The sequence below is a fragment of the Giraffa tippelskirchi genome, chromosome 3, assembly GCF_054371585.1.
Source record: "Giraffa tippelskirchi isolate mGirTip1 chromosome 3, T2T-mGirTip1v1.2.pri, whole genome shotgun sequence".
NCBI classification, from domain to species: domain Eukaryota; kingdom Metazoa; phylum Chordata; class Mammalia; order Artiodactyla; family Giraffidae; genus Giraffa; species Giraffa tippelskirchi.
In genome coordinates this window covers 40,792,921-40,808,073 of record NC_137277.1, presented here as the reverse complement: position 1 = coordinate 40,808,073, position 15,153 = coordinate 40,792,921, and the positions used below count along the sequence as shown (strand labels likewise).

The window sequence follows — 15,153 nt, the reverse complement described above, 5'->3', positions numbered from 1 at the left end:
TTTGTTCATTTCACAACTTCTATTTACAAAAAAAAAAAAGTGTGTTGATTAATCGAGAATAAGTGCTATTAAGTAACACTAAAATTAACGGAAGGGAAGGAATCACTTGTTTCCAGTGCCTGGACTACAGTTCTTTTTCAGGAGGTACTAAAAGTTTGAGGAAAGTCCAGACTTCTTATTTTTAGCATCATTTCTGGTGAATTTTCCTTCCTTATGTTTACATAGCGATGGGAGAACCATCTGGAAGTGATAGAAATAGCTTGTTTGTTGGGGGAGGGGGGGAAGGCGGGGGCCTTACACCCCGTGCACTGCTTCAGAGCCTCTAGCTTCAGAGCCTGCCGTCTGTAGACTGTGGAAGTCACAGGGAAGCCTGTGTTCTGACATCTTTGCCTGCACATTTGAAATATGAAGTTCATGGACGTCCATTTGAATACAGCCGTTTCTTCCAACTACCCTTCTGGAAAATGTTTAAACGTTAATGTAGCGTTGAAGGAAAGTTTTTCTTTTTTTTTTTCTTTAATGTCATCTTTACATTTCAAATCCTCCTGGCTTAAGAATATCTGAGAAAGCCAATGTGTCTAGTAATCAGTCAGTATTTCCTGAGGAAAAATGGAAGGTTCTGGCGTTCTCTTGAAACCCATGAAACCTTCTAACTGAAACTTATTTTTCAGGGCTATTTCTAACCTCTTCTGCATGAGAGGTACTTGGCAGATTGAGGGGATCACTTGGCATAGTGGTCAAAGAAATTAAAGTAGAGGATGAAAAGGCCTAGCTAGTCAACTAACTATATATACTTCAATAAAAATTTTTAAATAAAGAAAGAAAAAGGAAGAAAGAAAGAAAAGGCCCAGCTGGCTGTATGACTATGACAGGTTCTTTCTGAAAGGATATTAAGTTTCAAAAGCACACGTTTTGAAAGTGTAAGGATTGTACTTGATGATATCAAAGTGTCCCACTGAGTCACTCTAAGATTCTGGGTTGAGATTCTGTCTCCTTGCAACTGGAGTATCTGACTAATCAGACTGACTAATCATTCTGTCCAGACTCTCTATTTTGGGAGGTCAGTTTATTGCAAATTACTGAGGGTACTTTCTCTGGGACAATCATGCACCGGGTATTGGAAGCATCAGGGTTATTTTGTCCATAAATGTCTAAATGGTTTTCATAGTTTGCAATCCCTATGCTGCCATCCCTCTGCTGAAATCTGATAGCATATTTAGGCAAGGGTGCTTCTTTTAAAAAAAATATTTATTTATTTATTTATGACTGCATGAGGTCTCAGTTGCAGTGCTCGAGCTTTCTTCTCTCCAGTTGTGGTGCATATCATCTTAGTTGCCCCTTAACCACTGGACCACCAGGGAAGTCCCATGGGAAGAGTACCTTTGAACAACCCTTGGTCACATGGTGTGGAGGATGCCAGGAGGCAGTTGGTTGACCATCGTTTCTAGCATAGCACAGGGAACCTCTCATTTGCTAAGAGTGGTCAGCACTGAGTTGTCACCACCTAACCAGGTCAAGCTTATTTGGATCCAGGAGAAATTGTCATTTCCCCTGTTCTCTATTAGTTGTAGGTTGACTTTCATAATGATGACTACCCTGAACTTATGTATGTACTCTGCTAACAGAGTCTACTGCTCCATCTCTTCACAGTAAGAGCTTACTTTTCATGGTTGGAAGAGGAAGGAGTTTGAAGGAGTGAGGCCAAAGATGTGTTTTTTTTTCAGTGTATTTGATGTCTTTCTAGGATCTTGCTCAGGCAACTGATTATAAAGACCATTATTCACATCTTATCCTGCAAGTGCATGAATCAGGGTTTGGGTTTCTAGATACCATCATTACTGTCAGTAAGGGGAATGGTTTCTCTTACATCTGAGTCACTGTTAGACACTTCAGAAACTATACTTGGAAATGTACAAAAGCTGATTATTCTGTTCCAGTGTTCATTAAACATTCAACTTGCAGTCACCAGTAAGGATGGATTCTGTTGCCAGCTAGCGCTGTAAGATGGGTGTTGTGGAGTAATCAGATAACAATAATACTGAGAGGCATCTAGTCCAGGCCTCCATCCTCACCCTCTTATTTCACAACCATTCTTAATTATGGCCCACATGAGGGAAATGACTTAGGAGTACACGTAGCTCACTAGTTGCACAGCTAAGTCTAGACTGTCTCAAGAAGTAACCTTGGAAATGGACTGTAGAAAAAGACAAGGGGGTCTGCAAATCACAGGCTGATACTTTTACCCTTATAGGCTCTGGTTGTCTTTGCAGGCACCCCAATTTCTGTTTTTTAAATATTAAAGTATAGTATAGTTGAAGTATAGTATAGTTGATTTACACTGTTGTGTTAACTTCTGCTGTACAGCAAGGTGACTCAGTTATACACATATATACATGCTTCTTTATGTTCTTTTCCATTATGGTTTATCCCAAGAGATTGGATCAAGTTCCTTGTGCTATACAGTAGGACCTTGCTGTTTATCCATTCTAAGTATAACAGTTTGCACCTATTAATCCCAGACTCTCAGTCCATCCCTCCCCTTCCTCCCTCCCCCTTGGCAACCACAAGTCTGTTCTCTATGTCTGTGAGTCTGTTTCTGTTCCACAGATAATTTCATTTGTGTCACATTTTAGATTCCACATATAAGAAATAACATATGGTATTTGTCTTTCTCTTTCTGACTTACTTCACTTAGTATGATAATTTCTAGGTCCATCCACATTGCCTCAGGCACCCCAATTTCAATTTTGGTTAAGAATATGGGGTTAGGGGGTGGCGGAGTAGGAAGGGTGACAGAGGCAGAGCTGGGACCATCACATCACCGAGACACTCAGGAGCCGTGAGAAAAGACTGTGACTTTTCAACTGGGGTGGAACTTCCCTTCCAGGAGTGATCTGTGGCTTAGGGGGGAACCTGTGCTCTCTGTGGCTGCCAAGAGGAGAGAGAAGGAACAGAGGAGCCTGGAAGCTCTGTCTTGTGACCTGGCACCAGGGGAGTCGGTCTGTTTGGCCCATTATGTGGAGTCATAAGACCTCAGAGGTAATGGTTTTACAAAAGCGTCTTCTCTTGTCAGAGCTCATACTCAAGGAATGTTTCCTGTGGTACGCTGGGCAAGTGTAGATGAATGACATTCTAATGTCGTTAGATTCTAATGTGTGGGCTACTTGGGTAACAACCTTATCTCTATCATTTCTCATCCCCTCGGAAAGTAACTAAAAGAGGCTGCACACCCACCTATAAGAGTAGTTTTAAGTTTTGAAGATAGTGGAAAAACCCTGGAAAGTATTTGAAATAAGGCATAATTATAACTATGCCACAGAAAAACCAGACCGTTTTGGGTCCTGACTATCCCCTCATTTAAAAAAAAAAAAATCTCTGTAGGTTGCCAGGCACAGCCTAGTAGCCAAAGAAATTATGGTTTTGAGCTGTTCACTATTTCTAGAAACTTCATAAAGTTAATTCCAGAGTAAAAGGGTGGAGACCGAAAAAGGAAGAACATTATTTTATGGTGCTTTTAGCGAAGATAAAAGATTTGCCTCAGGCTCAGGGAAGTACATCTGTGAGGATGGTGGGCAGGAGGGACGCAACTCCCTGGGCTGGGGGAGGGCGAGCTGGTGGCAGGCGGCTGACCCAGAGCTCCTCTCCCCTCCTGGCTGCTTCTCCTTTATCTTCTTTCCTCTCAGCCAAGCACTATTTCTTGAGCTCCTCATTTCCATGAAAACCACCCAGTTCAGTGCCAGCCTCCCCTTTCAAACTCATTTCCAGTGTGACTCAGTCTTCATCCTCACTATCTCCCGAGCAAACTTAAGTCTTCATTCAGTGACCTTCACACTCAAATAGCAGTTCATTTTATCATTTGATCTTTTTACTTTAGAAAACAGTATTTTGGTTCACTAGTTAAAACTTAGGATCTTGATGTTGGTTTCCAGGTTGAAAAAAACAGCAACCCTGAAGCAGTTCAAAACTTGCCTCCCATCCTGTTCTCCAAGGAATGGCAGAGTAATTACACCAGTAACCCGAAGTGGATTTATATTTGACGTGGACATTAGTATATAGCATCTTCCTGAGGCGTAACTACCCCAGTGACATTTTGCAAAGACTGACGTGTACTACCTCACGACAGCTGAGGGGTGGCCTAGGAGAGCTTTGGGATGTAGAAGGAATCCGTGCGTGCATGCTCAGTTGTGTCCAACTCTGCGACCCTATGGACTGTAGCCCACCAGGCTCCTCTGTCCATAGGATTTTCCAGGCAAGAGTACTGGGGTGGGTTGCCATTCCTTTCTCCAGGGGAACTTCCTGCCCCAGAGATTGAACCCGCGACTCCTGTGTCTCCTGCATTGCAGGCGAATTCTTTGCCACTGAGCCATTGGGGAAGCTGATGTAGTTACAAACCTGCTGCTAACTAGTGTGTGACCTGTCTTACCTAGCCACCACTCCCTGTATCTTGGATGACCCCTGAAGACTTCAGCAGTCATAACCTCTATGGATCCATGCACAGTTACTTATGGACATTTGAAAATTATGCCAGGCAATGATATGTTCTCTTTCCCTACAGAGTGAAGGCGGCCCAGACTGAGTTAGGACAGCAAATCCTGGCCGATTTTGAAGAAGCTTTTCCTTCCCAGGGCACCAAGGTATTGTTTTGCATTTTCCCTTCAGTCTTTTGGATATTCTCACCATATTCTGGCCTGATTCACACTCACCATAACTACTATTCACTTACTATTTCAAATGTAGTTGCTGGCAGCCATAAAGTCTGTGTGCTAAAGATTCAGGGTAATGGACCATTTTAAATATCCCGAAGCAATATCAGTAAGCTCATCTGTGTCCTTACAGCATCCACAGTGAGGATTTGTTTTGATTTCATTTAACGTGTGTCAAACCCAAAATGTTGTCTGTCTGGGCAATTACCTTTTTTCTCATGGTTACTTTTTTTGTTTGTTTATTTTTGTAATTTTTTTTTTTTCAAACCACAGTGTGTTTTTTTAGGATTGTTACATAACTTTTTGGTTTCAATTTGGTGAAGAGACAACAGACAGGAACATGCCCAGGCTTATGTAACTCTCAGAGTGACAGTTAGGAGACTCGCTTTTAATGGTCAGAATCCTGTTCTTTGGGATGAATCCCTTCAGCTCTTACTGGTAGCCTGGCTGTTTGTGTTGTGTCTGCAAAGCCCACAGTAATTTCACTCGTGGGCTATTGGTTACACTTCTCATGTAACAAGCTTTGCCTCATTTGGCCGTCACTGTGCCGGGGTAACTGCTTTTAGCTCCATCCTTCAAATTGTAGCAGACATAATCTTAATTATTTGCATGTGTTGGGGAGAGAGGAACCCTCAGAAGCTTTTTTTCCCCTCTATTATTTGAGCTATTTCAGGAGCAAGAACTGTACGGCTCAGAAATGACCTGAAGCACACACTGGCAGGCAGCTCTTGGTGGATGGAGGTGGGGGATATATGCCTGTTTGCTGAGCCAAGGAACGTTTCCTGGATCCGCTCTATAATTCAATAACTGGAAATATCTTAATCGTTGTACTTTGTGCCTCATAAAAGAGATTTAGGAAGTAGGTGGGGGTAGCTGCCCCAACTTTGTCGATTACCTTCCTATAGGAAACCTGCCTCTGGTTTTCATGTCTGTGTATATTCTAGCTGTCTTCTAGCAATCAGGTATTTTATTCGTAAAGCGTGTTCCTTTGTGGACTTCATCTTCCTTTTCCATTTGCTGTAACTGTGGGGAGTGGGTATCAGAAAACAGTCCTGTAAAAAGGGATAGTAAGAGATTCACAAGTTATAAGCACTAGGGTCTGCTTTACTCTACTCTGCTATTGACCCTGGTTTTAAGAAGTTTTAGAAAAGTACCAATGAAGCCCAGCTTTAGCATTTAGGAAAATATAACATTGATCTACGTTATAACTTTTTCTCAGACCCCACAAGGAAGATGAGGTGAAAATGGTTTTCTTTAACAACTTGTTTCCCTTTTCTCTGGCTAGATGACTTGATGTTTCTCTAAGAGTTTTCTTTTTTCCTTCTGAGTGACTATTGACCTCTCTTAAAGGCTTTGTGTTTTTACTGCTGCTTCACAAATGGAAATCAAGATTTTTTTTAAAAAGGTATCCAAGGTTACTGTGAAGTCCTTTATAAATGAAAAAATCTGTACCCATGAGCCCGTAGATTTTGGCTTTCATGACTTCTCTGTCAGATCAAACGTTTTCATCCAGAAGCCAGAGTTGAGCAGTCAGAATTCTCAGCGGATGACAGAATAGCCACTCAGCACGGAGCATAGTCAGCATTTAACAGTTTAGTTAGCTCTTGGGCAGCCTATGTGACACTTAAGAAACTCTTGAACTTCAGTTGAGATGGATAAATTAGAATTGATTTAAAAAAATCATAAAGATTTGGAAGACCCTTAATCATCACCCAGTTAAAATGCATTTTTTTTTTCCAAGTATTTTTCAGATGAGTGTCAATAACTGTGCCAAAGTTATGTGGCTATTTAGTCAAGCCACGAGCCGATGCCAAGTGTTCTGTAGTCCACTCAGCCAACCGTGTTCATTCAGTGAATTACTGTAAACAAAGGTTCGAGGAGACTGAGTTGCCTTCAGTAATAACAAAGGCCTTCCCATCCTGATGTATCAATACAGCCCTTTGATGGTCTTCTACTATTTTTTTCAGGTCAAGGTGTCAATATCATAATATAATTTGGCTGCCTGTCTGCGTGGTGGACCATCAGTGGGGCAAGGATGGTGGATGGAACCTGGATTTAGGTTTTAAATGCCAGCATGCTGTTTGGCATAAATACAGCACTTTGAGAACAGGAATCCAAGGTTAGAATCAGAGGAAAGTGGCACATGTGGCATCAGACTGGTGTCATTCTGACTTTTAGGGCCCTTCAGGAAGGTGACTTCAGTTCAGAAAGCAAAAGTTCCTACCATCATTGCTGGCCCTGTTTCCAGGATGTCTCATTGTTGATTCACGGAGTAGCTTTTATATTGGCTACTACAGACTTAGCTTAATGATTCTTTCATTGAGGAACAAGTAACTCAAATATCCATCCACAGCAGAAGAATGAGTGTCAGGGGAGTGGAAGTAATAACAACATCATGAGTAGAACAAGAAGCAGCAGCTGTCAGAGGCCATAAGATTTAAAGGTCGTTTCTGGCTTTTGAACTGGTGTGTGTGCTGTGTGTTTTACCAGAGGCCAGGAGGACCCAGCAACGTTCTACGAGATGCATGTCAGGTTGCTAATATCTTGGACCCCAGAATCAAACAGGAAATCATCAAAAAGTTTATTAAACAGCATCTATCAGAGTACCTAGTACTTTTTCAAGAAAACCAAGATGTAAGTATTGACCAAATGAGCTCAGATGTCACATTTGAATTGTACTAAAAACTGATTGCTCTCGAGTCTATGATTTATATTTTATTAGTATTACTGTCTTAAAATGTTGGTTGTTAAACCCTGATTCCTAGGGGCTGGCTGTACAGTTCAGTGATTCTTAACTATTTTGGGGTCCCTGATCCTTTGGAGAAATGGATGAGAGTTAGAGATCTTTTCCGCAAAAATGCACCTATGCATAAAACCTTGCATACAGTTTCAGGAAATTTATAGACCTCTGAAGCCCAATCATAGACCCTAGGTTAAGAACCTCTGGATCAAGTAAAAAAAGTAACCTAGACTCTTTAAAATCATGAGAAATAGATTGGTTGTGTTTTTCTTACTTCTATGTTTTTGCTTATTTCCTTCAACTGTCAATACTACTTCTAAGCGCTGGGGTGGATTTTATTCCTTCCTTCCCCCAGGTTGCCTGGCTGGACAAAATCGACCGTCGCTATGCCTGGATCAAACGCCAGCTCGTGGACTACGAGGAGAAATATGGCCGGATGTTCCCACGTGAGTGGTACATGGCGGAGAGAATTGCCGTAGAATTTTGCCACATCACAAGGTAGCTGCCAACTCTCTACTGGTTTGGGTACTGATTGATATCAGTTGATTAAAGCCCAGCCCCCCTGTCTCTATGGGTTCCTGTGGCTTTGGAACCACTTCTACCTTTTTTAAAAAATCCGTTTGAGAATCATGATTTTCAGGAGAATGTCTTCAGCTATGCTGGAGTCCCTTCAGAAGACTCCATTCCTGTTGAAAGTTAGATTTTATTGGTATATATCCAAAACCGAGTCCCTGACTCCAGCTGTAGCTGTATTCCACCTTCTCCATCTTCAGAGTTCCAGCCTTAGAGGAGAGAGTGTTATGTGAAGAGGGGGTAAACACTTGGTAGGGAAAAATGGAAAAGGGTACATGAGTGCCCTGGGCCAGCAGGCTGTAGCCAGAGCACTTGTTTGTATATGTCTGTTCTGCCTGAAGAGTGATATACACACCACATAGCAGCACAGTCTGCTCTTACCTTTGTTCTAGGACTTCCCTATAGCCTTGCCCTACCTTGAATGGCCTGCCTTCTTAGCCATCCGAAAGCACGTCAGCCAGATTTCTCTGTAGTGATTCATTGCCCTACGTTTTCCCCTGTGTCTCTGTCACACATATCAGTGTGCAGTGAATGTACATCCATCATCGTTCTGCTTTTCTGACGTGCTGGGTAGATGGTTCCAGAGGGACAGGGCTGTGTCTACTCCAGTGACATAGTACACACTCAGGAAATAGTTGTTGAGCAGATTTCTCAGCCCTAATCCAGTGTTTATAGTCTTGGATCGTTAATCACTTTGGCATCTGAGTGTTCTGAGCCTTTTAGAGACCTCCCATTCCTCCTATCTTCAGTTCCATGAGCCATAGCCCAGGGCCAGATAGTCCCTTTAGATCAAAGAATTAAAGCCCAAGAAGTATAGACCAGTGTGTCCATGACAGAGCTAAAGCTAGAGTCTATAGAGGCCCTCTGACCAGTGCACAATTACATTAACCCCAGTTAATTTTTAAAGAAGTCCCATATGTATGCATAACTCAGCCACCTTAGAGTAATTCATGGTAATCATCTCTCTTAAAATCATGGAGTACAGTCAAGTTGTATGCTTTAAGAGCACATCATAGGGGGCAGGGATTCATTAAGGGATATTGGCTGTTGATTTTTTTTTTTAATAGGCTTTATTTTTTTAATTATTTATTTATGACTATGCTGAGTCTTCATTGCTGTGCATGGGCTTTCTCTATTTGGGGTGAGCAGGGGCTGTTCTCTACTTGTGGCACACTGGTTTCTCATTTCGTTGACTCCTTTTTGTTGCAGAGCCCAGGCTCTAGGATGCACATGTAGGCTTTATTTTTTAAAGCAGATTTACATTCACAGCAAGATTGACAAGAAGAGATTTCCCATATACCCCCTGCCCTCCCCTGCATCCACAGTGGCCTCTGCCATCATCAACATCCCCGACCAGAGTGTATACAGGTTACAGTTGCTGAACCTACCTTGACACCTCATTGCTACCCAGAGTCCCTAGTTTACATTAGGGTCACCCTTGATGCTGTACATTCTGTGTGATGGGGGTTTTCAGAGACACACTTGTTGCTGGATTTAGATGACCTTATTGATTCAAGGTTGATTATGGTTGTCACTTTCCAAGTCCTCATTAGCAAAGAAAGAGTGCATTGCTTGAGAGATTGATAACTAATTCACTTTAGCCCCTAGTTCAGTGTCTTGCAAAATGCATCTTCTGTGAAAAATGAAGTCCACGGGAAAGTGAGAATACAAAGCCAACACATGTGTTACTGTTGTGTCAGCTAATGGCAGTGCTGCTGCCAAGCTTTCATTGTTCGAATTTTGGCTAAAAGCCTGTAGATACATAATTCTCAAATTAAGAGGCTCTTTGTTTGGTTTTTGTTGTTTATTTGTGTGGGAAGATGATCCGTAGCTCAGTACTTACTGAGAACTCTCGTGTGACTGCTCCCTCACAACGTAGCATTCTGAGACAGGGCACTTCAGTGGCCTGTAAGCATCATAGGCAGAAAACAGTCAGATGGGTACCTGTCACTTTTTACAAGGGGATCGACTCCCATCTCTCCAATCTCTACCCAGGGGTCCTGCTTTCTGGTTGAAAAGATGGTTATTGAGCTATCTGGAAGAGAGAGGGCTTTATGATTCAGTAATTAATGACTTGTAAAATTATATAGAAATATGCATTTTTATAAAATATTGAGTAAATGCTTCATATATACTATTAATAAGTGAATGGATATTTTAAAGATAATAAAAATTGTAATAGTCGTGTAAGCAAATTGATATTCATTATCTTTGATTTTTGTTTTTTTGGACGGGTGGATAATTTCACCTTAAAATTCTTCTTATTTATTTATTTAGGCTGCATAGCTTATGAGATCTTAGTTCCCTCACCAAGGATTGAACCCAGGCCCTCAACAGTGAGATTGCAGAGTCCTCACTGCTGGACTGCCAGGAAATTCCCCAAAGTTCTTATTTAGGATGTGTGTTTCTATTCCCTGAGCATTAAACTTAGTTGGTGATAGACTTCAGGTTTTGAAATGACTACATACTTTGTTTTTTTTTTTAGTATAAGCTAAAGCCACTTACTTTGTCCTGTCTTGAATGATCGATTTGTTCGACAACATTCTCTCTTTAATTTGAAGGACAGAACTTGCCAAGATCATGCGTACAAGAGCTAAGGAAATTGAAGTGAAATTGCTTCTCTTTGCTATTCAGAGAACGACTAACTTTGAGGGGTTTCTTGCAAAACGCTTTTCTGGGTGCACCCTGACAGATGGAACACTGGTAAGACTATCCTAAGGGATACCAGACCAGGGCATTGGTGGCCTGGGTGGGTGGGCTTCGCTTCTGAAGTCTTTTACAGTTTGGTGTTTCCATCCATCAGCTCAAGTGCTTAATCCCCCATCCCAAGGATTTCTTTGAATTCACCCCAAGAGTCATACAGAACATTCTGTATGGCTTTATCATTTGTCTATTATGCAGTACTTCATGTTTTTAGAATATCTTGTCATCATTTTATCAAGGGATCAGCCCCATTTTAAGCCTAGTAATTCTGTGAGTCATAGAGTCCTCACTTATTCAGTCACAAATACCTTATTACATTATCAACTCTTGAGTTTTATTATAATGAAGATGTGCTTAGAGGAAGATGTACCCCCCAAAAAGGTGAACTGCAACCTTAAAAGCGGAAACGTTGGAGTTTTCTATAATGTCCATCATTGACCTTAAGTAAAATATGGTATATTCATGCTGTGGAATAGATAGAACAGTTTCAGAGTGGTAGAATGAGGATTAGATGTAGATGTGCTGTCATAGGAAGAAAACCTCTCACATATATAGGTGCAAAATGTAAGCTATAGCCCTGTGGTGGTTAGTCGCTAAGTCATGTCCAACTCTTTGTGACCCCATGAACTGTAGCTGCCAGGCTCCTCTGTCCATCAGTTTTCCAGGCAAGAATACTGGGAATGGGATGCCATTTTCTTCTCCAGGGGATCTTCCCGAACCAGGGATCTCCTGCATTGCAGTCAGATTCTTTACCAACTGAGCCACACAGCCCAGTACATATGGTATAATTGCATTTGTGGAAGAAGCATGTTTATGTATGTAAATAGGTAAGAAAAAGGTCTGGAAATGATAACAGTGGATGTCTATTTGTTTCTCGGGGCAGCCCGGTGTCTCTCCACCTTTACACACTGCCAGGGTCATGCTCCCAGACTGCAGCCTTCTGTCTCCTCAGGGTACTATGCTCTGCGATGTTGTTCCCAGTCACTAGGAACCCCTGAACCTTTCCCACCAATCCATTCCTTTTTGGACTTCTGTTTTTGAAATTCTCTGGCATAATCAATTTACAAATATCTCCTCCAGTTGTTCAGCTGTTGCCTGCCTCTCCTATCTAGTTTGTAGAGTTTCAGATTACAAAAAATCCTGCTGAACCATGGGTTTTTTTTTTTTTTTTAAAGTGGACCATTTTTAAAGGCTTTATTGAATTTGTTACACTATTGTTTCTCTTTCATGTTTTGGTTTTTTGGCTGTGAGACATGTGGGATCTTAGCTCTCCAACTAGGAATCGAACCTGCACCCCCTTTATTGGCAGGTGAAGTCTTAACCGCCAGGGAAATCCTGACCGTGAGCTTTTTATTCACCCTTCACCTCTCCAGTTCGTCAGCTGTCTTCTACACAGGCTTCTCCAAGTCATTCCTCTCTTTTAAGACAATCTCTTCCCCTGAGACTGTTCTTTGTCCCAGTTACTGTGACCCAGCAACCATTCTGCATTCCAGTTCCTGACCATGGCAGATCCACAGCCTTCAAGGATCTTCCCTTAAAGATGAGTTTCTAGAAAGGCAACAGAACTCCTCTGGCCTCTTCTACAAGGCAGGCCAGGTCCTGGAGAATTGGTTCACGGCCGCCCTGCTGTGGGGAGATGTGAAGGTTGTGCTTCTCACTGGCAGTGATGTTCACTCTGAACCTGGTCCAGCAAACATCTTGGCGTGGGCAAGTGGGGCCACACCTTCACCAGTAGCCTGCAAACATCAATGTCAGAGACCCCGATGGACTTAATAGTGACTGCTGACTATGCTCCCAACAGACAGTGTTGGAAAGAGGCTGGCCTGGGCTGAGTCAGAAGTGCCACCTGGCCTAATGGCCAGTCTAGCTGCTGGACACCCCATCTGAAGACTGGCTGTTCCTTGTCTCCTACCTTCCTCCCTGTCTGGCCTTGATCCCAGGATATGCCTTTTGGGTAATCTTTTGTGGTCACCATTTTGTTTCAGGGTAGTGGAGCTACAGAATGAATCAAAGCATATCTTAATACTCTTTATCATATGCCAGATTTCATTGAAAGTTATCAAATTCCTTGGAAAATAATAGAGCAGATAAGAAGTCAGCCAAAGGGCCAGGTTAACCAGAGACTCTCTCAGACTTGCTCCCTTCCACCCTTCACTGTATCACTCAGGCCTTTTCACGCCCCTTGATGAGTGATTGACAGTGAAACAATGAGGGTGAGCTCACCTGAAAAGACAGATTTACCTGGAAAGCTCTTCCTAACTGAGCTGTGTGATGCATCATCTTTTCCTCTTTTTTGACAGATGTGACTTGACACCTGTCAGAAACTTAGACTGAAAGAGCCTTAAGGACAGGGCATGTTTTGTTTTTATTATTCCAGCCCCAACAAACTCATAATGTCTTGTGCTATAACAGTTACTGGAAGAAGGGAACTGCCCAGGTTTCTAGCTGATTGCCTAAATTCCTGACCCTGTAGAAGGGATTTGATATAGTCTGTAAATTAAAATGCCTTGAAATTAAAAGCAAATGTCTTGATAGGATTTAACTATACCCACATGCATTATTAGAGACTCAATGATTAGATTTATGGTAAACATTATATTCAGCCTCTATGAAATCACTGAAATGAAAATCATCTTAAAATGGTGAATTTTATGTTAATTACATCACAGTTTTAAAATACCAAGGGTTTTAGAAAATCTGAATTTAGTTATAAATCATCTTCATGTTTCAGATAATTTATCTACCAAAAAGAGGGAGAGTAATACATGCTTGTTATAGCTCAAACAGAATAAAATACTTTAAAAGAACAATCTCTTCTTGGGACTTCCCTGGCAGTGGATCCAGGTTCAGTGGTTAAGACTTCGCCTTTCAATGCAGAGGCTATAGATTTGATCCCTGGTCAGGGAGCTAAAATCCCACATGCCTTGTGGCCAAAAAACCAAAAGATAAAACAGAAGCATATTGTGTATTTAATAAATAATTTAAAAATGGTCCACATTAAAAAAAATGGTCGACATAAAAAAAATCTTAAAAAAAAATAAAATAGAAGACAGAATATTTTTAAAAAATAGAAATCTCTTCTTTCTCAATTACTCTAAATTTCTCCTCCCAGAGATGTGCACTGTTTAATAGTTTGGGTTTTAATTTGAGACTCTTCCAACCATGTATGCACATGTGCACACACACACACACACACACCCCTATACCTACCTGGGTTTTGTTTTTTTTCTTACACAAAAAATAGAAACCATAATGCCTGTGTTTGAAGAGGACTTTATTGAATGCTTCTCCACCAGCATTTAGCCACCAGTGTTTTTCAAGCTCCCTCTTGGGGCAGGGCCTTGGGTAAAGATGACAAATTGAATCAGACAGGTGCATATATTCTAGTAGTAGAAAGACACCTATACGTGACTGTCACAACATGAGATCTGAACATGGTGGCACCAAGAACAAAAGAGGGGTCCTAGTGAGGTTAAACCAGGTATGCGTAGGCCTGTACTCACCACCCTATCAGCTGAGGCCTCCAGCCCATCTTTTTAAGGACAAATCAGTAACTGGGCTGGAATAAAGTGTTCATGGAATGAGAAATGCAGAAACTGTGGAAGTTTCATCTCACATTGAAAGCTATCTTCTCCAGGGAAAGGAAACAGATTCATCTTAAATTTCAGAGTTTCCTCTTTGATGATTTGAAGTGTCCAGCTAAGACCTCAGAAAGAGATTTGTGCAGACAGACCCAGATATGGACATACTACTAACTAAAGCCTGGTTGGCTCTTTCCAATAGTAAATGAGACAGCTTGGCTGTCCTGTGGCTACTGTTGTTTTGATAGTGTTGGGAATCCCATATGGTTTAATTAGTAGGAATACACTTGCCATGTAAGACTTTCCATGTATGAACTTGAAATCAACTGTCATCGTAGCAAAAAGAATGAATTCTTTCAAAACTGGAAAGTTGTGCATTTCTCAGCAGATTTTTGGTTTCATTTAGCAGCCCCAGAGCTCATAGAACATGTCATTTGAGTTCTTTAAAATCTAAACCTCAACTTGTAATTCTCTATGACAGCCTCAGAGTAGGAATGAGTGACATATTTGGTTGTCTTTGCCAGCGGGCCTCTTGCACACAGGGCTGAGTTGTGTTGGTGATGGCTCCCTGCAGAGACTGGTTCTTTCATCACAGCAAATTAATCAGAGCAATAGCATGGCCCCTTCAGTAGCAGGCATCTGCGTCCACCTCTTGGTGTTTTGTGGCCTAACATTTGCCGATGGGATGGTGGTACAGGAGGTACTTGGAGGACTTTGTTGGAGACTAGGGCAGACCCCATGAACAGTATGAAAAGGCAAAAAGATAGGACACCGAAAGATGAACTCCCCGGGTCGGTAGGTGCCCAATATGCAATTGGAGATCAGTGGAGAAATAACTCCAGAAAGAATGATG

The 15,153-nt window shown here is 41.7% G+C and overlaps 1 protein-coding gene across 13 annotated transcripts in view; it reads left to right on the top strand.

Moving 5' to 3' along the window:
* The window catches only part of VPS53 (VPS53 subunit of GARP complex), a 160,757-nt gene that overhangs the window by 54,965 nt on the left and 90,639 nt on the right, over window positions 1–15,153 (top strand). For 10 of the 13 annotated variants that reach the window (XM_081580159.1, XM_081580151.1, XM_081580158.1 and 7 more), the window contains 4 exons: window positions 4,556–4,634; window positions 7,194–7,337; window positions 7,799–7,941; window positions 10,578–10,719. In XM_081580159.1, coding sequence (XP_081436285.1) covers window positions 4,556–4,634; window positions 7,194–7,337; window positions 7,799–7,941; window positions 10,578–10,719 — 508 coding nt within the window. The remainder of the gene's footprint in view (window positions 1–4,555; window positions 4,635–7,193; window positions 7,338–7,798; window positions 7,942–10,577; window positions 10,720–15,153) is intronic. The other 3 variants (XM_081580154.1, XM_081580153.1, XM_081580152.1) reach the window with 1 other exon arrangement.